Source organism: Equus przewalskii, chromosome 18 (assembly GCF_037783145.1).
Source record: "Equus przewalskii isolate Varuska chromosome 18, EquPr2, whole genome shotgun sequence".
Classification (NCBI taxonomy): domain Eukaryota; kingdom Metazoa; phylum Chordata; class Mammalia; order Perissodactyla; family Equidae; genus Equus; species Equus przewalskii.
In genome coordinates this window covers 50,196,943-50,220,704 of record NC_091848.1, presented here as the reverse complement: position 1 = coordinate 50,220,704, position 23,762 = coordinate 50,196,943, and the positions used below count along the sequence as shown (strand labels likewise).

Here is a 23,762-nt window from a genome sequence, read left to right as displayed (position 1 = left end):
GCATGAGTTGATAATGGATAATATTAGCTACCATTTACTGGGACTCTCCTATGCGGTAGGTACTTTATGTATATTAGCTAGTTTAATTCTCATAGCTCCTTGATAATGTAGGTATTATATTACCCCTTTTGCAGGGGGGAAACAGGGTAACTTAAATGTGATTGAGACACAAACATGCATAGCTAGTAATTAATGGATGTAGATTCAAATTAAGCTCTTAATTCTGAGGAACACATTTTTTTCTTCTATGCCATGCTCCCTTGTTTATTATGTGTGGCTCTACCCATTTCTGGCTATATAATTTTTAGATAATTACAACTTCTTTGCCTCATTTGCAAAATGAGGATAACAATAAAAGATTGTTAATGAAAATTACATGAGTGTGAATGTATTTTGTAGACTGAATTGCTAAATGAATATTAGAAATAGTCATTAAACGGTACAGAAAGTGACCGTGAGAGGTGGAGATTCTACTACACTGTAGTCGACCCTCCCCGCTTATCTTATTTCATTAACGCTAGGTCAGAAATGCCTTGGTTATTAGAAATGGTACTAAAGCTAAGCCAATCCTGAGCCAAGGTAGTTGCTTCTATAATGCAATTAGTGCAACATGAAAAGCCCCAAATATTTATGTCTCCATCCTTCTTGCCACAAATAAGTTCTAAAACTCTCAACATTACAAGGAATGTTGGGCTAAAGCAGCGATTCCCAAACTTTTTGGTCTCAGGAACACTTTATTTGCTGAAAAATCATTGAGGACCCCACAGAGATTTTGTTTATGTGAGTTTTATATTAATAGATAGTGTATCAGAAACTAAAAGAGAAATTTAAGATACGTATTAATTCATTTAAAAATAATAAAAATTGTAATGATATGTTAAAATAAACAATTTTTAGGGGAAAAAAACTATATTTTCTAAAATCCCCAAAAGAATTAGTGAGAAAAATGAGATTGTTCTACATTTGTAAAAATCTCTGGCTTAATAAAAGATAGCTGGATTGTCATATTTGCGTCTGAATTCAATTTATTGTCATATATTGTTTTGGTTGAACCATATGAAAAACACCCAGCTTCTCAGAGATAAGCAGTTGGAAAAGGAAAGTGTATTTTCATAGTCTTTTTAGATAATTGTGACCGTTATTTGATACTACACCAAAACTCAACAAATATAAGTTTCTTAAGGGTTAGTTGCAACATGGAATAAACCATATCAGTGAACTTTTTTACTCTGTTACATTAAAATTCAAGGGTCTATCTTAAACTTTGAATGGATCTTTTACCCACTCATGATTTTGTAACATCAATCTAAAAAATACGTGTTCACTGAATTATGCAGATTTTCCAAATGTTGACACATTTCATTACACAGTGTAAAAAAACCATATTTGTTAACATCACCACTGATCTCACCAGAAAAGTCTTTAAGAATTGAGAACCGTCAAGCTCATGATGGCATATACATGTTTTCCAAAATCTAATTTTTGCCTAAAAGCTCCAGTTTTATTGTTGGCAACAAATGTTGTCAGTTGTTTTCCTTGAAGTGACAGGCTCACTCTGTTCACTTCTGAGAAAATATCTGCCAAATATCTAAGTCTGAATAAGCACAGTTTGTCAATTTTTCTTTCAAGTAAATATGGTACTTCCTGGAAAAAACTGCTAGTTGAGCTCAGTTTGAACAACCACCCGTTGTCCTGCAGTGTGAAACAGAAGTGCTTTATGCATCCTTCTTGCTTTGTCATACAGAATATTAAAAAGATATATACTCAGGGTCCAGATGTAATTAAACTAATGTTTACTGTTTCATTAAGGACATTCTTAAGGAAAACTGACTTTTTTAACTGTGAGCGCGCATCAGCAAATACAACAATTAGAGGACAGCTTGTGCTGCTGCCTCGACTCGTGATGAGGCTCCAGTAGTTTTAGTCATCATTGCTTTTGCACCATCAATACAAATGGCAAAGGAATAAAAAAAGCAAGCATCATCTTCGAATTATAATTAATAATGTAATTAACCTCAAACAAGGGTTTTGATAATCTCTGGGGGTCTGTGGACCAAACTTTGAGAATCTCTGGGTGAAAACAATATATTTACAAGGATTCTGAAGAAATCCCAGTCCATTCGAGGGCTGAGACTAATATATCATGGATATTACAGAAGAGAGCCATTTAACATGGCTTAATTGATCACGTTTACTATTGGTCTCCTTTGAAAGAAGAGTATGATAAGTTGACAGGGCAGGGCACGAGAAAGAAACTTAGGTGGTAGTGGCAAAAAAGCAGTAAAAAAATCTGGGGCATAGATCCAATGAGGGGAGGGGAGATTTGGCTGGGTATATACTTAAAATTAATTCACACAAAAGCCAAAAGATAAAGATAAGAATTAAAGGAAGGAAGAAAAAGTTCCTGCATCCTAAGCAGAATCATCATCTCAGACCCAGTTGCATTTCACTCACTTACCCACCAATTTCCTCATCAAAAAAGTGAGTAGAAAATTAATGCCAATAACTAGGGGAGGTTGGCAGTGACTATCAGAACAAATTCTATACAGCACTTCCCTCAGGACCAGACATCCAGGCATTCTCCAGCCTTGTCCCTGGACTATGGAGTCCACACACAGACTGTATCCTAAATGGCACAGAAGAACAAACTGGGGGCTTTGTCCCAAAGCCAGGTGTCACACACCCTGTGGCCAGTATAAAAAGAGGCTTATTCAGTGTCCTTGTCAGAACCAAAAACACTTTCCTTTCTAGATTTCCAGGTTTGCAGTTTTGCCAGCTCATTTTAATTTAGCTGTGGCTCTAGATTTAGCATCTAGAAACAGAGGTGTCCACTGGCACAGGGATGTTAATGGTCCAAATGGTCTTTAGTCTCTTTCCAAAGTGTCTTTCTGGGCATCAAGAACATATTGCTTATTTCCATCAACCTAGGAATTCTATCTCTGGGAATATACTATTAAAAATAATTTTAATTACAGACAAACATCCAGCCACATGCTGTTCAGAAGAGAGAAACAAGTCAAGTTACAGGGCAAGATTAAGTAAACTATGTCCCTCCACTTGATGGATTAGAAGCAGCCATTATAAATGACTGAGTATGCGAGATACAAAAAAGCTTATGACAAACTGGAAAAGAAAAACCATAAATAGATTGCCACAATGTAAAAGGTTGGAAAATTTTTCCAAAAAAAAAAACCCACCAAAATTATCAATAGGGGCTAATAGTACAGAATAAGCCATGAGACATTTCTCTAGGTTTAATTTATTTATCAAAGGTTTGTGGAGCACCATTAAGTGGCAGGCATTGTTCTCAGTGACTGACATACATCAGTGAACAGAGCAAAGACCACTGCGTGCATGAGGCTTACATTCTAGCAGGTGGAGACAGACAAATAGGCATGTTTGTTGTGTCAAGTATACAGTGTGTTGGAAGGTGTTAAATACTATGAAAAAAAGAAGCACGTGGAGAAAACGGGATGAGAGTGCCCAAAATGTCGCTTTCTCAACAGAGCCTATCCCGACGTCCCCCAGATACCCATTTGATTACCCTTCATCTTCAAGTCTTTGCAGAATTAACAGGGTAATCCAGACAGAAGAAATAGCTAGGGCAAGACTCTAGGGTGGGAGTGTGCTTAGCGTGTTCAAAACACAGCAAAGAGGTCCATGTGGCCAAGGCAGATGAGAGACAGGAAAGTAGCAGAAGTAGTCAGAATAATGGAGGGCCTGACCATGTGGCCTTTGTAGACCATTGTATAGACTATGGCTTTTACTGAGTTTAAAAAAGAGGCATGGGTTCATTACTGAAAATTAGGAAAAATGCCTATTTCAATGACTTTATTAAAAGGCATGTCTTGTAGGCTGTGTGGACAGCCCCTACCATCTTTTGATCCTGAGAGTTGCTTAGCCAATTGCATATTGGTTTTCCCCTTCATGGACGAGAGCTAGGCAGAGCCTCCCAAAATGGCACAGAGGTAACTCTTCCCAGACAAGAGTGTGTCCATCAACAAGGGTCTCTCAGATGCCTCACTCTTCCCTAGAATCTTTCCATGCCCACTCAGGCTCAGTGACTGAGTCACCATCTCAGTCATCCTTCCACCGGTCTGCCAGATGGAGGCTCACGAGCGGGTGAAGCAGCAGGTTTACTTACCATTCTCACACCGTAGCTTTGTCTTCTGTGCTGTCAGGTCATTTGCCAACTGAGTCACTTCATCTAGCTTTGCATTTGCTTCATTCAAGCGCTCTTCATACAGACTGGAGAGCTTCTCAGCATTATTCTACGAGTTGAGAAAGAAGGCGTAGACAGGGCTCATAGAATCTATGCTGAGTCAGCAGCATATAGAGGGAGGGGAGGGGTGGTTCCTGGGACCCTTGTGCTCTCTTCTGCTCTGAAGACTGCAGTCAGCAAACCATCTCTTCTCATTTAAGCAAACACAGTAAACTCAGGGTCTGGGCCTCAAGACCCAAACTTCCCAGACTATAGTTGTCAAGAGAGAAACCCAACTCTGGGTATTGGGACAGTCTCTAGAATTCTCTGTTCTTCTGAAGAAGGAAATATATCAAACACTGATGAAACACAAAATCACTTCCTGACATTATATTACATATTTAACCATCTTTCTCTTCCACTAGAATATAAGTTTCATAAGAGGAGAGACTCTGTTTAATTGCAGATATACCCTCAGTGCCTAGAATAGTGCCTACCACATACTAGTTGCTCAATAAACAAGGGGGGTAGGTGCAGAGGGAGGAGAGCTAAGGGAGTGAAGGAGTGGAATAAGAAGAAAGGAAATCCAAAGGGATAATCATCAGGATAGGAGAAACTAGGTGGATCACCTGAACCATAATTGCTTGATAACAGAAATTTGAACTGTCAAAGCAACCACAGCCCCCTGATCACTAAGGCTGCAGGCTGAAATTAACCCTGTTGGGTTACTACTTCATCCCAAACTCCAACTTCTCAGAAGTAGTTTTTCATGCTTAAAGAAAAGGATGTGCCGTTCGGCCTTTGGTTTAGGTAACAGGTCTACTCATCAGATTTTTGCCACATTCTGGAATGTGCTAGTGACTTTGAAACCCAATATTCTCAGAACCAACAGCTGACAAATGTAAGATTGTGGTATACTCTTTACCGAGCTTTAATTTGCATTCTTCTTATTAATATGGTCAGAAGTGGTAAAATGACATTGGTGGTTCTATAGATTCATGGTCCTGTGGATTTTACAGAGCTGTTCTCATGTTTTGCTCTTTACATGTATTACATGTCAATCCATACAACAGCCCATGAGACTCTTGTCTCTACAACGAAAGAACGCTATGGAAATGGAAGAATAAGAAGACAATGAAGGGATTACGCCAATGGCATTGGAGAAAATGGTGAAATCTGGCAGAAAACCTGATAGTCTCAATGTCAACCTAATTATTGTGATATAGCAATGACCAAGGACCGGGAACATGTAAAAGGTGATGCCAGGTTTGGCCTTCTGGGAAACTTCTGAATCAGCAAAAACATTGGAGCTCTTCAGCTGGAGTCTACAATGTGTTGAAGACTGTTCTCTTTCAGCCTGCACTAGTGACTATTCTAAACTCCCATGAAAGACTCCTTGATTACATCTTATTATGTCCCCAAGGCCAAATGCAGTGCTTGACACAAAACAGGCACTCAAATGTCTAAGAGACTCAAATTACTGCAGACTTTAGTGAGAGGTTGGCCAACATACCCACTAAAGCTTACTTGGAGGTCACAGTCAAACTTGCCTTATAAACCTCAACCCCTGAAATTCTTTTTTTAACTTGGTCAGGATATTGTCTGCTGATTAGCAAATAAAACAAGTACATGCCCATTTGGAGGCTAATGAGGAAAGTCATAAAGTTCTAGCTCATAGATGTTCCATGACATGCCCAGGCTTGCTGGTGGCTGTGAAACCGTGCCTGGCAGAGATTCAATGACCAGTTTCTCGTACAATGCCATCAGTATTACGCAGGTTAGAGCAGTGATATTAAGAGCCAGTTACATTCAATTGTCCACTCCCCCCACTAGCTTCTAGAAGAAAATGATAGTAGTGATAAATGTAACAGTTTTTAGATGGTCTGAAATTTCTAATTATATTTTGAATATCAAATATGTCCACTTCCACTTCTAAAAGTAATTTGACAAAGTTGGCACACCCATTGTTTTCCTCACAATATCCCTCAAGAGTTCAGATTGACCTGTTTTATAAATGAGAAAACAGAGTCAGAGAGGGTAAACACCTTGCCCAAATTCACACAGCTAGTAAGTGTTGGAATTAGGGTTTGAACCAATAACTGCCTGTGCAGAAGCAAAAAAAAGGTCAAATACTAGATTCCTACACATGTGTTATGAAGTAGTAATACCAAAGGAAAAGATAAGGATTAATTGACTTATGTCCTAATTGGCTCCAACTGTGATGAATCCTGGGTCCCAGAGGAAACTGGATAAAAATGATGACTATGTGAACCATCTTTATGTTAGGTTGTCTCCAATACAAAATGACCCCTTCACTGGGCCACGAGGAACACATCCAGGCATGAGGAATGGTGCTTGTGTTTACGGCCCTGACTATGCTGTGCTCTGCCCCTGTTTGCTGAGGGTGAAAGAACACAGCTCTATAAGATGATGGTCAATGGTGTGGGGAAATGGCAAGAGACGCCTGTGTGGTAGAGCCCAGCCAGCCTGCGCATATCTGCAGAGTAGGCAGCCACCTGGGCAGAAGGAAAAGGCACATGCCCTTAGGCACAGCTTTAAATGTTGGGTGTCCAGGAGTACTGCTAACCACTGGAATAGTGATTTCAATTTACAAAGTATTTTCATAAGCAGGATCTGCAAAAGACAATGAGATTATTTATCTAAAGGTGGCCTGTAGAGGGATAAAGCCTTCAAAGGGGCTGGACCTTCAAAAGAACTTCAGATTTGGGGCTGGCCAAAGTTCGGATCCTGGGCATGGACCTCTCATCAAGCCATGCTGAGGCCGCATCCCACATAGAGGAACCAGAATGACCTACAACTAGGATATACAACTCTGTACTGGGGCTTTGGGGAGAAAAAAAAAAAGGAGGATGATTGGCAACAGATGTCAGCTCAGGGCCAATCTTCCTCACCAAAAAAAAGCATACTTAAAAAAACTTCAGGGCCAGCTGGTGGCACAGTAGTTAAGTTCACACATTCGGCTTTGGCAGCCCAGGGTTCGCCAGTTTGGATCCTGGGTGTGCACCTATGCACCACTTGTCAAGCCATGCTGTGGTAGGCATCCCACATATAAAGTCGAGGAAGGTGGCCACAGATGTTAGCTCAGGGCCAGTCTTCCTCAGCAAAAAGAGGAGGATTGGTGGCAGATGTTAGTTCAGGGTTAATCTTCCTCAAAAAAAGAAAAAAAACTTCAAATTTAAGCATAAGGACAGATGCTAAATTTTGATAGTAGGAAAGAAAAGGTTAATAGAATAATTCATGTTCATCTTAAAGCTGGTTCTTAAAATGATGCATAAAAATGCTGCCTCCCAGAGATGCTGTAACCAATGGGAATTCAAAATAATCAAGATAATTGTGAGATTGCCTATAACTTCTAAATTGCCCTGGGCTTCTCCGTCAGCATAATATGCTCTTGAAAATGCTTCAGTTTCTACCGTACCACTGAGTATTGGCATTTCTGACGTTAAAATTCAGGAAAAGATGAAGTAAACATTTCAAGAAAAAGTTCAGCATAATATATAGGCCTTTGAGAGCGAGCAGAATCAATTTATCCCACCAACAAATGTTTAAGGAAGCGGCAGAACGTGGTCACCCACAGATATACATGCAGGATTTGGAGCTGATGCTCATCTCTGCCATACAATTGTGTGACCTTTGACAAGTCACTGAATCTGTGAGCCACAGAATTCCCAAAAGCACATGTAAAAGTTAGTGCTAGTAAGGGAGTGCACAGATTATCGAAAGCACACAGTAATCATGAGTAAAATAAGACCTAGTTTCTGCCTTAGAGATACTTTGTATTTAAGCAAAGTAAAAGACTAGATAAGGCGGCAGTACAAAGGGACCCCAAAGGTCCTATAAGAGTTCAGATACAAATACAATTTCAACATGGGAAGCTGGGCGTGAGCATTCTAGGAGAGGGTTTAGTGTGGAAATTGTGCATTGGTGGAAAAATGGATTGTTGGTGGAAGGCAAGCATTCTAGCTTAGCTGAAGCAGAAGGTCCATGAAACATACTAACGGATCTAAGATCGACAGGGTCAGTTAAGTCAGATCAAAGGCTGTAGGGTACCTTGAAAGGCAGAAGTCTGGAACTCACCTTGAACCAGGGACATGGTTCACTAAGCCATGTCTAGAAATATTAACATGGATACTATCTAGGGTAAACTGACAAAAAGAAAAACTAGAAGCAAAAAAGATAATTTAGGAAACCACTGCAATAGTCTAGCTAAAGGTAATGAAAGTCCTACATCTGATTGGGGATGGAATGGGAAGCTGAAAGCCATGCGGAACTGACGTGCTGCAAGAATTGATTGGAAGACAAAGAATAAGAGAGGAAACAAGTAATAAATTACAGGCCTAGAGCCTGGGTGATGGGAAGAGCAGGGTGCCAGCGACGGAAACGTCCAGAGGAAGTGCCAGCCTCAGGGGAAGGTGGCAAGTTTGGTTATAGACACACTGATTTGGGGAAAGGAAGACATTACCAGTCTTTGAAAGAACAATTTAAGGGAACACTTTTAAGAAAAGCAGGGAAATAAAAGATGTCACAGAGGTTAAAGGAGGGAGGAGGTAGTGAGGTATGCATCTACTGTGGGAGCTTCTCCAAAGATGGCCCCTCGATGAGCCACACCCAGTATTCACACCCTTGTGTAGACCACTGGCCCTGTGCCTTGTAACTACTGTAGTCATGCAGAATCACTCCACTGGCTCACAAGAATCTTTGCACCTTTTGTTTTGGCCTCTTAGAAGACTTGCTCTTAGTGCTCTGCATTGTCCTGTAGCAAGTCCAACTCCCCTCTGACTGCCACTTTGTGAGGAAGTCCAAGCTAGCCATGTGGAGCAGTCACATGGGGAGAGAGATTTCCAACCAGCCCCCAGCTGTTATAACTATCCCAGCCCAGGAGCCAGAGATGTGAGTGAATAAACCTTCAGATGACTCCAGCCTCAGCCGCTATCTGAGCTAAGCCTGTCAACCCCCAGAACCAAGAGATAGTAAGAAGCTGTTTTAAGCTACAGGTTTTGGGAAGCAGAAGATAAATAGGACACTACTCTTTGGTCAAGGAGACAGATTAAGGCAGGTATGACAGACTTTGCTTTCCTCTGAAAATCCCATTGCTAGTATCTGAGGAAAATCTTTTTTATTTTGGTTTGGTTTGCTTTTTTTGGAATGGCTGAACAATGGCTATACGGAAAAGTATTTTATTCTTTGGGATAAGAAGAAAAGAAATGGATGAGTAAAAAGAAAAATATAACTTATATGGTGAAGAGAGAAGTTATACTGAATGGTCTTGATCTTATTAGTAGGTCTTATCATTTATTGACAAGAAGGATTCAGAAAGACAAGGTTAAAATCTGAGGGAGGATTTTGTATAAAATAAACAGAAAGTGAATTATAAGATTAAAGAACTTCTGAACAGCAATGAAATTCCAGAGGAAGTTGGAAAGTATGAAATTCATACCTAATTAGTATGGATTTATGGTGAACCTATCAACAGTTTTATGATTTTATGAGTTCTTACTACAATGTGCAGAAACAGAAGAATTCCTAAGGATAAATGAGAGGCACAGTGGAGTATGGAGAGAGTAAGGACTTCTAGGTCCTCACTTGGGCTGAGGAAGGCAAAGGAAGCCTACAGGGCATGGAGAGAGGACGTGCCCATTGCTGAGTGAAAGACAGACTCCATAGGAAATGCAGAAGGTATAAGAGAGAGAGGAGAAAGAGAGGACCCAAGACCTCACTAGATTTATCGTCTAAGATCATTGGAAGTGGGATAGTGGGGACAATGAAGAGAGGGTGGGGACAGCAGGGTGATTGTGCTTCTTTCTACTCAATGTGGTCTTTAAAGAGAATTAATGCAGAACATTTTAAAAGCCACTCAAAATCTCTGAAGAAATTCGACATTTTTCTGGCCACGGTCCATGAAAAGGAAGCTTTATTGTTGGTTTACCTCTTTCCCAGGTGACTACAAATTCTGCTCACAAGGAGAATTTGGCTCTAGCTATGTGCTCTGCTTGACCTAAAGCAAGGTGGCCATCACCTGCGATCTGATCTAGGCTTTGAGACGAGAGGGTGCAGTATACACACTAACAGGCTCCATGGAGAAAGAACACGGGGTGAAACTTCCTTTTAGTGCTGGTTGGTGAAAGTGATGCCAGAGGACGTGAGGGGAAAAAAGCTGTCTTCTCTCAGCAGAGATGTTTGTCTCCACCATTTGGTCAGACAGGCTCTAGAAATATCTGGGCCATCCCTGAGGAGTGCTCCCAACGCAAAGCCATTCTTCGAAAGAGACACGTCCCTCACACCTCTAGTGCCTTCACTTTTCCAGCCTGCTTACTTCTGTCATCACCAGAAAGACCCACAAGGTACACAGGCTGGAATTCCAAAAAAATAGAAGCCACTGTCAGGCTACATTCAGGTGATGGTTGGGAGACCTCAACTGTGATCACTGAGGTTAGGCCAGATCTAGTCAATCTGAAGAATTATAGCCTCCAGTAGCAAACACCTTGAGTCACCAATCTGGTTTCTTTTTCTTTTCCTTCCCCTCCCCTACCTACTTCCATGTTCGGAAGTCCACAAGGAAGGTTTGGGAATGGTTACCTTAGCTCTGGTCATCTGCTCAACATGGGTCAGGAGGTCATCCACTTCTAGCTGCAAATCACTCTTATCTTTTTCCAATGTTTGCCTGACCTGTTGTAGACTCTCTACTTGGTTCTCAAGCCCAGCCAGGTTGTCTGCATGTCTCTTCCTCAAAGAGGCAGAAATTGTCTCAAAGTGCAATGTGGCCTCCTCCATGTCTTGGCGAAGCTTCTGGAATTTTATTTCCTGTTTCTTAGTTATCTCGAGCTGAGCCAAACTGGCCCCTCCTGCCTCCTCCAGCCTCTCATTCAACTCTTCCAGTTCTTGGGTGAGGTCGGCTCTCTCCCTCTCCACCTTGGCTCGAGTGGTCCTTTCAGCTTCTAGTTCCTCTTTCAAATCCTGTATCTGAGCCTACGGCAATAAATAATTTTGACTTTTAGTAAACACTTGGAGTATATTTTATATTCAAGAGCCTTACTGTGTTTTTTTTTTTTTAATTTCTCAAAGCTAAAAAAAGTAACATAACACTTTTGGTTCCCATTTTATCATTAAAAAGGATAGAACACACAGAAATTAAGAGATTTGCTCCGAATCGGTACCAAGACCAAAATTAAAATTTGCACTTCCTCCAAATCTCCCAGCCTTTGGTGGTGAGCAACTTCATTAAACTATGTACACAGAGGAGAAACCCTAGTAAGGAGGACCTTCCAAAGGAATAGTAAACTTCTTTCATATAACAATAAAAAAATTTAAAGAGAGTTTATAAAAAATGATGATGAATTTTACATACAAAACCTAACTCATGTGGAAGTAGTTTACCTGACAATCTCAACTATTGGGAACTGGGGCAAAAATCTGATCAACAGAATGAATATGCCTGAGTTCAAGCAACTTACTCCTAAGAAACAGCATCAATTTAATTGCATACACAATTCTGACAAATTTGGTTATTTGATTTCTTGGTCTGCAGGCAATTTCAAGTAGCAGGAGACCTGAAGTAACAAATTGCAATAGGTGGAGGAATAGAGACTACTAAAGTGAATAATAATCTGATACTATCGGAGGCAGAATTCTTAAAGAAAAGTAGCGATAAGAACTCTGAGGCCAAAACTCTTTTAGTGTAGGAGCAAATAGCTCTACAATCTTGATAGCATCATGGTAGTACACTGTACGTTACACTACACATTGTAGTACAGCACACTGAAGCCATTGCTGTTCATTAACATCACCTAAACAATCAGGTATAGGTTAGGGTAGAGGGAAAAAAGGATAGATTCTATTTTAGAGTGTGTTTTCCTTTCCACTATGTAGGAGTACCATGGCTTAGAGGATGCTCATTTCTAGATCATATCACATAAGTAGGCTATCAGATCTGTGGATGAGTTGTGACAGAAGTGCTAAAAAAAATTTATGATTTCCACATCCAAGTAGACACGATCCACTTCCAACTAGTCATCTTGGGAACCAACACCTTTATCACAAACAACACTGTCATTGAACCCAACATTTCTGAAACATTTCTTCAGAAATAATCTTTAGAGCAATTTTTTTTAAATCATCAAGGTGAGGAAATTTGTCTTTTGGATAAATTGAAATTTTGGATTTTTTTTTATTTTGGATAAAGTCAACTGTCTTTTGAAGACAAGCCTGGTGAATATGAGAGATAATCACTTGGAGATTAATATTGTGTCCAAAAGCATGTCCAGATAGTGGCAAGACTGGTTTTCCTATCTGGCTCACAATGTCTCGGAAGATAATGTTCAGAAAGGGGTTCTGAAATTATTTTGTGTAACGGTTACACTACTGAGCTAAATGTTTAGCTCCAAAGGAAAAACATCCATTTGTATGTATTTGTGAGGACTTATACGTATACATATTTATTTATATTACTTTGTAACATGGTCATATAGTCTAAAACAGTCACATGATCTAAAGCTTATAAATAAGTACCCATTACCAAATAATGTCTTGAGGCTACAAGTAGCTACAAAACAGATTTTCCGCATAATTGCCTTCTAAGCACAGAGACTAATCATCATAAAAATTAAATTGCTAACACTGAATGCTTACCGTGGGTCAGGCGCTGTGCTTAGTGCTTAAATGTACTGTTGCATTTAATAGTATTAGCTCAAAGGATTAAAGAGTGAAAAAATACACACCCAGGATTTTAGTACAATGCCTGGTTAGCACGGCAAACATTCAACAAATCAGCTATTTGTTTTCATTATTCTCATGATAAGGACATTTAAACTTAAAAAGTTATTTTCCCCAGAGTCACAAATCTGTAGAATGCCACAGTTTACCTTCTTAACCACTGCTCTTTGTGTTTCTGTCTGTAGTTGGCTAAGGGTATGGATACCTTGGTGGAGCATCTGTCATGGAAGCACGAGTTGCCATCGATGCATCTCAATACAGGTACTTACAGTACTAGATAAATGATTACCTGAAGCTCTTTAGCCATCTTCTGAAGCTGAGCCACCAGGACTTTTTCCTTCTCCACCTTTGATTTCATCTGACTCATTTCTAATTCTTTTCTGTTTGGAAAAAGGTATCAAATGGAACTGTTTCAAGTAATAACATTTTATTTAAATATTTTTAGAATTATAGTATTAACATGAGTTCATTCTCATTGTAAAAATTCAACAATTACATCTATATCTGACCTCTTCTTGGCCATTACACCCAATCTTTGTTTCTCCCCTAGAGGCAACCACCATTACCAGTTTGGTGTGAATCCATCTAGACATTTTTCTAAGTCTTGACATATGTTTGTGCTTATATATCTGTAGAAATAGTTTCATTCTTTACTGTGGAGGGTATAGTATTGTGTACATTTGTATATATAGTTCTATAACATTTTTAACCCAGTAATACATTGGAGATTTTTCCATGTCGGCCCACAGATAGATTACTTCATTTAAAAATTAACTGACAACCTATTCCATGATTTAGACTTCCTGTAGTTTATTCATCCATTTCCTGATAAATAAACACTTAGGTTTTCCCCAGTCTTTTACTTTTACAAATAACACTGTTCATCTACATGCCCCCTTGTGTACAAGTGAGTGTTTCTCTAGAATGCATACTGAGCAGGGGATTGCTGGGTGAGGTATAGGTATGTGCTTAAAAATGTATAACCCTGCCCTTTGACATCCAACAGCAGTGTGAGATTATTAGTTCTCTACATTTATTCTTTTTCTTTTTTTCTGCTTTTTCTCCCAAATACCCCCAGTACGTAGTTGTATATCTTTTTTATTTAGTTGTGGCGTGTGGGACGCTGCCTCAACGTGGCCTGATGTGTGGTGCCATGTCTGCACCCAGGATCCGAACCGGCGAAACCCTGGGCCACCGAAGCAGAACATACGAACTTAACCACTTGGCCATGGGGCTAGCTCCATCTACATTTATTCTTAATATTAGCATACTTCTAAATTTTTCCTAGTCTCAGATAATACATTTGTATGTCATTGTTTTATTTTGAACATCGTTATTTATTAGTGATGACAGTATCTTGTCAACTATGGGGATTTAAAAATGGCCAATAAACCAAAGGAACTGCCTGCTTGTGTCCTTTGCCTATTTTTCTACTAGTTTACTCATCCAATTTAATATTCTTGATATTTATTTTTTGAAATCTGCTGTAATATTTCTCCCAATTTATAATTTGTTGCAATTTCATTTATGTTGGTTTTTGCCATATAAATGTTTAAAGTTTTGATGTAGTCAAATCCTTGGCTTTTTGTGACTTATTCAAGAACATTTAAGCTGTCGGTATCCTAAGACGTATCACCTATATTGTATTCTAATGTTTTTTGTTATTGTTATTTTTATTGCAGTAAAAACATTTAACATGAGATCTACCTTCTTAACAAATATTGACGGGCACAATACAGTTTTGTTAACTATAGGCACAATGTAGTACAACAGATCTCTGGAACTTGGTCATCTTGTGTAACTGAATCTTTATGCCCATTGAATAGCAACTCCCCATTTTCCCCTCCCTCAAGCCCCTGGCAACCACCATTCTATGAGTTTGGCTATTTTAGATTCCTCGCATAAATGGAATCATGCGGTACTGTCCTTCTGTGGCTGCCTCATTTCACTTAGCATTACACCCTCTAGGTTCCTCTATGTTGTCACATATGGCAGAATTTCTTTCTTTTTAAAGGCTGAATAATATTCCATTATATGTATATACCACATTTTCTTTATCCATTCATCCGCTGATGGGCGTTTAGGTTGTTTCCATATCTTGGCTAATATGAATAATGCTGTATCCTCTAATTTTTTTTAATAGCTACGTTTTTAAATTTAATTCTTTAATGCAACTGGATTTTATGTGTGTGAATAGTGGGGTAGAAATTTAACTTTTACCTCATAATCTCAGCACCATTTAAATATTCTATTTTGTCATCAGTAATTTGAAATTCCACCTTTATCATGTATTGTTTCCACGTAACATAGGTTCATTTAGAAAAATGTTTTACAATAAAGTTATAACATCCTGTAAACAAGGATTTCTAAAATGCCAGAGCTCGTCAACCTTAGCCTACAAGGACATGGAGTATCATTTTCACTTTGCTGAGCTGAAACAGTCTTCGAAATTGAATGCCAGGGAACTCGATCTTCATTTTACCTTTCGCTGTTCCATTACATTCATAAGGTTACTTATTTCATCTTTTCTAAACATCTCTCAAGTTCAGTAATGTGTTAGTGGAATATTAAGCAAGCCTCACCACGAGCATGTATAGTGGCAACTCATGGACACAAACAGCAAAACCAGAAGCTCATAGCTGCCCACTTGACTGTCTTCTCTTTTTCACTACGGGCCCCAATGATTGGTATGCTCCCAGCTTTAACCTGGCCTTGTCTCATGCTTGGACCTCACAGTCTCCCCCTCTTATTTGATCCACCCCAAATAACTTGAAAATCTCTGATGGTTAGAAGGAAGTCTAGCTAAACAAAGGAAGACAAAGAGGACACAGTGAGAAAATCCATTTCCATGAGTGGTGAAACTAAACTGAGGGGACCATCTTACCCTGCGGTCCTTGGGGTATAAAGAATCCATGTGAACTGAAAGTTCCATTGATTTTGATCACTGTTATGTTTTTCTTTAGATTTTAAGGTTTAATATTTATATAGTAAATTATTTGACCAAAGAAAAAGCTATATGAATGTTAACGAGGTTATATCTGGCAAACAAGTATATTTTTTTTTGAGTGATCAGAGGGTATATCAGACTTCATATTAGGGTAAATTTTTAATATTTTTAAAAATTTTTTATGCCATTTGTCTCATCATGAGTAAAAGAAGTGAGCCATTATTATTTTTTGACTTGTAGCCTCAAATTCTAAAAATTCACCTCTCATGTGCCTTACATCTTTCATTCGCAACTGCTAGTCAGATGCCTTCTCAGTTGCATTCTTCTAGATTATGTATTTACTCTCTTTTTACAACTATATAATAAAGTACAGCCAAAAAAAAATCCATTTCTGAGGCTTGTTATCCTCCCCTTCAGGTCTGGAGACGTCTGGCCCTGGAGTCACGAAGATAAATGATGTGAGAAAGCTGTTCCTTTCAATGTAAGGGCTCCCAGAATCAAACTCAACAGAAAGGTGGCTTACTTCCTCAGCTTTTCTGCTAGCTGCAGCTGGCTGCTCTCCAGGAACTCCGCACTCTCCTGGGTCAGCTTGAAATCACCCTCCAGTTTGCGCTTTTCCCTTTCACAGTTCATTCTTGCTTTTCTCTCCTGCTCAAAGGCACCCTCAAGCTGACAAAAGGAGATATCATTTAGCCAAATAAATAGGTAAAGTTTATAATCCACTGCATGTGTTCATTAACTGCTTACCTTCTGGGGAAAAAAAAAGAAAAATACAAGCACAGCTTCTGTAAATGATGCCCAGTTATGCCGATATTTTTAAATAAATAGGGTATGCATCAATAGGATAACAAAAGAATCTAGAAATCACCGTGATGGAAGAAAACTTTAGAGATTAAGAAATGCATGTTCTACCCTAGGTAAGGCACAATCATAAAAGCCAGAAAGCCCCTGTTTGATCGTTTTCCAGTGATGGCAAGCTCACTTCTTCACATGGCAGTTCATTTCATGGGTGGCTAAGTCCATTTACTCGGGAGTGCTTCTTCACAAGAAACCAAGATATTCTCTGTAAATTCTTCCCACAGGTCTAAGCTCTGCTCCCTGGAGCAACACCAAGCAAATCTGTCTCCATGTGATCATTCATGAAGATTAGGCAGCTGTCCTGAGCCTCCCAACTCAGTATTGACCTTCTAGACACATCTCACATGGCATGATCTCCATACCTCCTCCACCACCTTGGCACCCTCTTCTAGTTCATTACATTATGTCACATTCTGGGACCCTACCAAGGCTGTCAGAACATTCCAGTTTTGTCTGGATTAGAGTAGTCAACAATGTTAGCAAGGTTAGTTTAGCAGGAGGCTGGATAATAGTTACAATATGGCATGTTTTTCATTGATATGTTTACTTTTCAGCAATAGAAGCTATTTCCTGTAACCAGTAAAACATAAGAAATTCAAATTAGGGGAGGGGGGAGAATTTTTGGAAGGTGTGTATAAAAAACTGAAAGTAGATGAACTCCAGGAGAGAACAAATGCGTGCGTGCACGTGCGTGTGTATGTGCATACACAAACACAAACAAACACCAATAAATCCTCATATTGACGCTTTATGAGATACACAATCAGTGGACGTAGGCAGAGAAGTGAGACAACTAACAGGTATTAGAGGAAAATGACAGAGAGGCATGAGGAAAAGGAAGCAAATAAAAAAATAAAACCTAACCACCCTTGTCAGCAATTTTATAAAGGCTAAGCTTTGGGGGCTAATAAGAGAATGAATGCATGCACTGTGTCAGCTGCAGTGGGGAAAAGAAGAATGGTGAAGCTCCCCACTGAGACTGATCTGAAACATCTTTATTTCACAGGGTGTTCGGAGGCAGACCAGGGGCATCATCTTTAGAATCTTACAAGTATTTTCCAATAGCACAGGTAGAACACAGATTGTGACTTACACATCTTCCAACTATAAATAAACCTCGGCATGCCACTGGAAACACAACAGGGCCTTTAAACCAATCCTTCAGCACTAGTGTCAATTAAAGTCCCAACATATCTGTGGGGCAAAATACCAGGTTCTGCAGGAGCCACGGGGAAAAGCCGTCACTTAGAGGGATAACCCTTTACAATTCATCTCAATGTTCTCCACTGCCCAGGGTTGTATGAACATTGCATTTAAAAACTGACAGAATACGTGCTGGGAACTCTCTTATACGGTAGAGCTTCATGTACGCTAAGAAAAAACGTCTCTATTTCTAAATAATGAGAGAAACGAGCCATGCTACTTTGTTTTCGTGAAACTGTCAAGATAAATTAACTGAGTAAGAATCAGAGGTTCTCATGTACTTAGGCAGCTGACTAGCTAGACAGATCACTACTTACCTCACTCAGTTGCTGTTCCACTTTCAGCTTGGCCTTGCTCAGGTTGCTGAGCTTCTCCTCCTCCGTGTGCAGGTCGTCCAGGGTCTGCTGATGGGCCTCCTGCATGACCTTGGCTGCTCTGTGAAGCTTGCTGATATCCTCGTTCAGAGACTCCACTTCCTCAGTCAAGTTCTTGACCTGCAGGAAGACGACGATCGCTTCATTAGAGTTTCCCCTGGAAGGCTGGACACAATGCTAAGGGCTGTCTTCTCACTTTCCCAGGACAAAAAGTCTCATGAGGTATCCACTGTCATGAAAAGCCAAATTTAGCCAAATTCCTGATATACTTTTTAAAACTCTAAATTCACTTTTTCTTCCACAGATATGCAAAAAAGATCCATTATCTGTCATGGTCAGGGAGTAGGGTATTCTGGTTAACCAAACATCATCAATACAGCTCATCAGATGGCCAATTTTCAGAGTGTCATCTTATGGTATAACAAGAACATCACTAAAGGTAATATAGCTTTCTTTTGAGTATTCAAGGGACATGAATTTATCTTGCTATGCCTCAATGTCCTGAGAAAGTGGCAGTTAGAGAAAAGTTCTAGCTGACAAAATACGCAAAAATGGAAGCTGGCTACATCAGGCCCATGTGCTTTTTATGAAAGGGAACCAAGGGTGCAAGAGCTGCTATTTAATCATCTGCCCAAATTACAGTGTCACTCTGGAGACTGGTTATTTATCAGAAGTTGGATACAGACTCTCAGCTAACCCCAATTCACACACAGATGCACAAGTTAAAAACCTCCACTTAAACAAACAAAACCTCAAAGTCCTTAACTGGAATTAAAGTGACATCTTCAAGGTCAAACTCCAAATCAGTGACAGGGCTGGGGATTCAGACACGTCTGAATCACCTTTCAGTAAACCGCATCGTTCTCTCTCTCCATCCAAAAAAGGATACTTGGAAGCCCAATGAGACCATTTTCCTCTTCCTGTTAGATTTCAGATGCAATAAGATTGGAACAAATGAAAACATTTCGTTTGGGAGATTAAATAGGATTCCATAAATGTGAACTGGAAACTTAAATTGGGGCAACACAGTTCATCAGACCCTTCATTTTATGCCTGTTCTGACTCCCAGTGTTGTAAAGTTGCAGGCCACTGTGTTAATTAATTTAAATGGAGCAAGTCTGGTACCAAAGCCTGATTGGGAACGGAATTCAGGTATCTAGGCCTTGCTAACATTATAGAAAAAGTACCTTGTGCTCTGTAGCACGCTTCTCTTTCTCTGACTTCGCCAATATTGTTTCCAGGTCATCGATTTCTTTCTTCAACTCGGAACATTCATCTTCGAGTTGCCGCCCCCTGGCAGTCAGCTCAGAATTTATCTCCTCTTCTTCCTCCACCCGCGCAGACAGCGCCTTGACGCTGGCCTCCAGCTGGATCTTGGATTTAATCAGCGACTCGCACCGCTCTTCAACATTCGCCAGGGTCTCTTGCTCCTGCCATGATGAGGAGAAAATTGTTGCCAACAGCTGGAAGTAATTTATCAGCTAGGCGAAAATACTGCTTAACACATAGCAAAGAGATAATTGCCTGCCCTCTGCCCAGCACTTTCACCCACCTATCCTAAGCGGTGGAAATAATATTCCCAGTTCCCTGATGCTATTGTCGAGAAGTGGAGGAGTTGCTTGTGTTTGGAGGTGCTTTCAATCTTTCAGGCCATTCAGGAGATTAGATTACCTCTTCTAAAGCACTTAATAGAATCCTGGTGGCCTAAAGGAGCTAACATGGCTCCCAACATCAGAGGTGTACTGCTTAAATCACAGCTTCTGGAAGCATCTGCGTGGACAGATAGTTTGAGGTTGGTACCTACTCAGAATATGGTCTTTTAAGAAAGCAGCGTTCCCTCAGACAATAGAATATTTATAACATTATTATAAGTGCCCTGATGCATGTGTTTAATATATAGCGGTATCTTCCAATAAAGAGCTGAGCTGTAAATTTTTTATTCATAGGCTGAATTTAGAATTTATGAGGCTACTTGCAAGTCACTAACTAGATTTCACTATTATTTCCAACCAAAATCTTTTCCTCAATGATTCTACCAGCAGTAAATTCCACAAGTTATACACATGGAGCATAAAATACTCTTTCCTTTTATCCTTTCGAACGTACGACCTCCACCTCTCACTGAGTGACCCATTGTTCCTGTGGTATGGGTCAAGTCAAAAATGAAGGGGCCGATTGCCTTTTGCTACAAAAGCACCTTTTATAACTTTGAACCTCTCTAATTTGTGTCCTTTAAACCTAAAGAAAACCTCTTTGTGAGCAAGTTCTTAATTACCGTAGGTCTCGTTGCTACATAACTTCACACACATCCCCATCTTCCATCTCCAGACCTCATCCACCCTCTGCAATACGCCAGTTTGGGAAACTCATTAACTATTTATTTGCCTGGCTTAAGCTGGCTCAGCTACTTAGATCAAGAGCAGAAAAAGGCAAAAATCCAGGCTATTGGTTTCTGGCTAGGTCCTGGCAAGAGAACGTCTGCCTGCCCAATGAATGGGGCTCAGAGAGCCACATGTGGGGGAGGTACAGAAGAGTAAATCTCTATCATCACCGAGGACCCAAAGAGAAGGGCTAAATTAACAAAGAACAAACCAAAAGGTCAAAGCCGGAAAGGTCGATGCTAATAAGAGAAGCTTCCAGTGTTTGGGTAATAATGGGAACGCTTGATCTTGGTTCACCCAGGTTGACAAGCAGAACAGTTGTTGCTCTTTTCCATTCAGCACATGTGCAGGACCTGTCACCACCACCGAACGAAGAGGACAGTCCAATCGACCGTCATTGATCCCTTCGTTAAACATGACGGCAGGCTGTGGGGCCAGTTGAGCAACAGTGTAGCGGTTGACCAGTAGGAACGTCTTTTTCCCAATGGCAGTTATTCTGTCACCTACTCACAGTGTTAATTGGAAAGAGTTCACTCAGCTCTGCTGATATTTTGAGAAAGCGAATGATTTTAAACGAAACCTTGTTTCCTTGATCCCTACTGTGTTTAGCTGTGTCCCTTAAAAATAAATGATGATAAAATATGTGAGAGCTCTGTCAACTTTTTAAATCACAGTTACAATTTGAACTCATCTCTGCCTTCCTGGGTTTGCCCTGGAACTCGCATGTTTCCCATGCTCCCCACACTGATCTTTTATCATGGATCCCAGGCTCTTACCTGCCACTCCCTGCACAAGTTGGGTCCATTTCTATCTCCCACATCGGCCCAGGTAGTGCTGGCCACTCTGTCTGTCTATAGGAAGAATAACGAAAATTGGGAGGCCAGGTCTCAACCAAAAGTGCTTCTCCCTTAAGCCAGACCAAATACGACATTACGAACTGTGATTTTTACAGTATGGCTCTTAAAGGAGGTTTGGAACAGGGCCCAGGTATTTGTATTTCTAACAAGTATCCCAGGTGAGGCTGATAGATAGTAAACTAAAGTTCTAGAATCACTGGTCTGTTAAATATGTATCAGAAATGTGGGTCAGGGTGCAAATTCTTATGTAAACTATGGCCTATTGGAACATTGATGGTTAGCACAGCCCCAAAGTAAAAGAACTAGGGTTAGTCTAAAATTCATAAATTTTCTCTTTCAATAAGTTTAAAAAGCAGGAAAGACTGTTTTATTTATAGAATTGTATTGGAACCCCATATTTTTTAACTTAGTACTGTGCTAAGTGGGATGGAGAATATAATAAAAGTGGATACAGTCTCGTCCCTGCCTTTGGGACGTTTAGGGGTACCAGTTGTCCCAGTGGCTGTGGAGGGGGACCGTGATGGGCAGTGAGTAATGGCACATGGGCATCAGATGGGAGATGGGGGCTCGAACGCCAGGCCCAAAGCTTTGGGGTCTGTAATGTCCACACTGCAGGGTCTGAAGCTTGTTCATCAGGGAAGCAACATGATATTTGTTTAAGACAATGGTTCTCAATCCTGACTGGAGATCAGAATCACCCATACAGATTCTTTGACCCACACAGGATCTGCTTAATCAAAATAGCTGAGAATGGGGTCTAGACATCTTTCTTTTGATTTTTTAATGCTTTACAAATGAATTTGATGCACAGCCAAGGTTGAGAACTGCTGTTGTAATAACTCGACTGATTAGAATGTTGATGGGGACTGGTAAAGGGGAAGTAGGGAGACCAAAACCGGGAAAACCAGCCAGGGGCAAACTGCAACAATCCTGAAGATCTACGAAAGCTTTTCTCAGAACCTAAACCTTGTCTTTTGATCCACTAATGAGTCATGGGCTGCATACAGAATTCAAATTAAAACTCAGAGTTTCCAGGCTCCTAGGATAGATTGTGGTGCTTTTATGTAGTTAAAACTCATCTAATAATTCTTCCTTTTTCAAAGACATTCTGCCAATGAAATCACTTCACTATGAAACAGGGTGTCTCCAAGTGTTTCCACTGTCTGTGTCTGATGAAACGCTATAGCATTTGAAAAGCACGTGTCTTTATTTTTTTCAAGTCAATACTGCCTGCAAAATAAGGGAATGTAATTAAAAACTCGATTTGAAGAAAAAATGGTGTGGCCACTCACAGCCTGCAGCTGAAGAAGCAGGTCATTCTTTTCCCGGCTGAGGGACACTTGCTGCGCCTTCAGGTCCGCCCTCTGACATTCCGATTTCTCCAAGGCTTTTTGCAGTTGCACGCACTCTTCCTTCAGTCCAGCCATCTCTGCTCCTGTTCCCACAGATTTAACAAGAGGCTTGATCTTGAAGAAGAGCCTCGTCCAGGGCCAGTTCTTCACAGCCATGAAAGCTCTGACGTTCCACTGGATCAAAAGAAGTGCGTCCCTAGATCAACAGAGAAAAAAGGAAAGCAAGCTAACCCAGGCTATAAGAGAGTTACTTCCCAAATTAAGATCCTTAATAAGCACATCTTTTTAGGAGGCATTATAAATTCTCGTTAGTCTTCAAAGCATTTCTACATCCTGGCTCTCATTTGATTCTGGCACAAATCCTAGGAGTGAGTCCTGGGGCTAGCAATGCTGTGGACTAGATGCCCTGAAAATGCTCCCACCATAAAAATCCTTTAAATGAGAGCTGAACCTGAAAGAGAGTAGGAAACAAAGAGGGAGCTCTGAGCGGTAAGTGAATGCCTATGCAGCCTGGCCGTCTGCCTGGAAGAAGGAATCCAATCTTGGTATTGTAGGAGCTGGTATTTTTATATCCACATGGATAAAGACAGGCTGAGACTTTCAAAGAATTTCACCCTTAGCGAAGAGGATTAAAAAATTCACCGACTGGCCCAGAGAGAAGTCAAAGAGAAGTGCATCTGATTTGGTCTGGGCTCAGAGTGAAGAAAAATATCCTACTCCAGGAATTATATTTTTTCTTTTACCATGGACCAGAACCACTGAGTGTTCAAGGTTTAAAGTATACTGCCTGATTAGTGTAGAAATATGCAAGAAATTAGCATGATAATTTTTTTATATTGGTAATAAATGCCCTTTTGAC

General features: G+C 40.2%; 1 protein-coding gene across 1 annotated transcript in view; it reads right to left on the bottom strand.

Annotated features, from left to right (window-relative positions):
* Positions 1-23,762, bottom strand: part of MYH15 (myosin heavy chain 15) — a 132,163-nt gene that overhangs the window by 42,910 nt on the left and 65,491 nt on the right. Inside the window, exons 22-28 of the mRNA XM_070582795.1 lie at positions 22,844-23,099; positions 19,501-19,743; positions 18,257-18,433; positions 16,402-16,547; positions 13,221-13,311; positions 10,799-11,188; positions 4,145-4,271 (exon numbers count right to left, since the gene is read on the bottom strand). Coding sequence (XP_070438896.1) covers positions 4,145-4,271; positions 10,799-11,188; positions 13,221-13,311; positions 16,402-16,547; positions 18,257-18,433; positions 19,501-19,743; positions 22,844-23,099 — 1,430 coding nt within the window. The remainder of the gene's footprint in view (positions 1-4,144; positions 4,272-10,798; positions 11,189-13,220; positions 13,312-16,401; positions 16,548-18,256; positions 18,434-19,500; positions 19,744-22,843; positions 23,100-23,762) is intronic.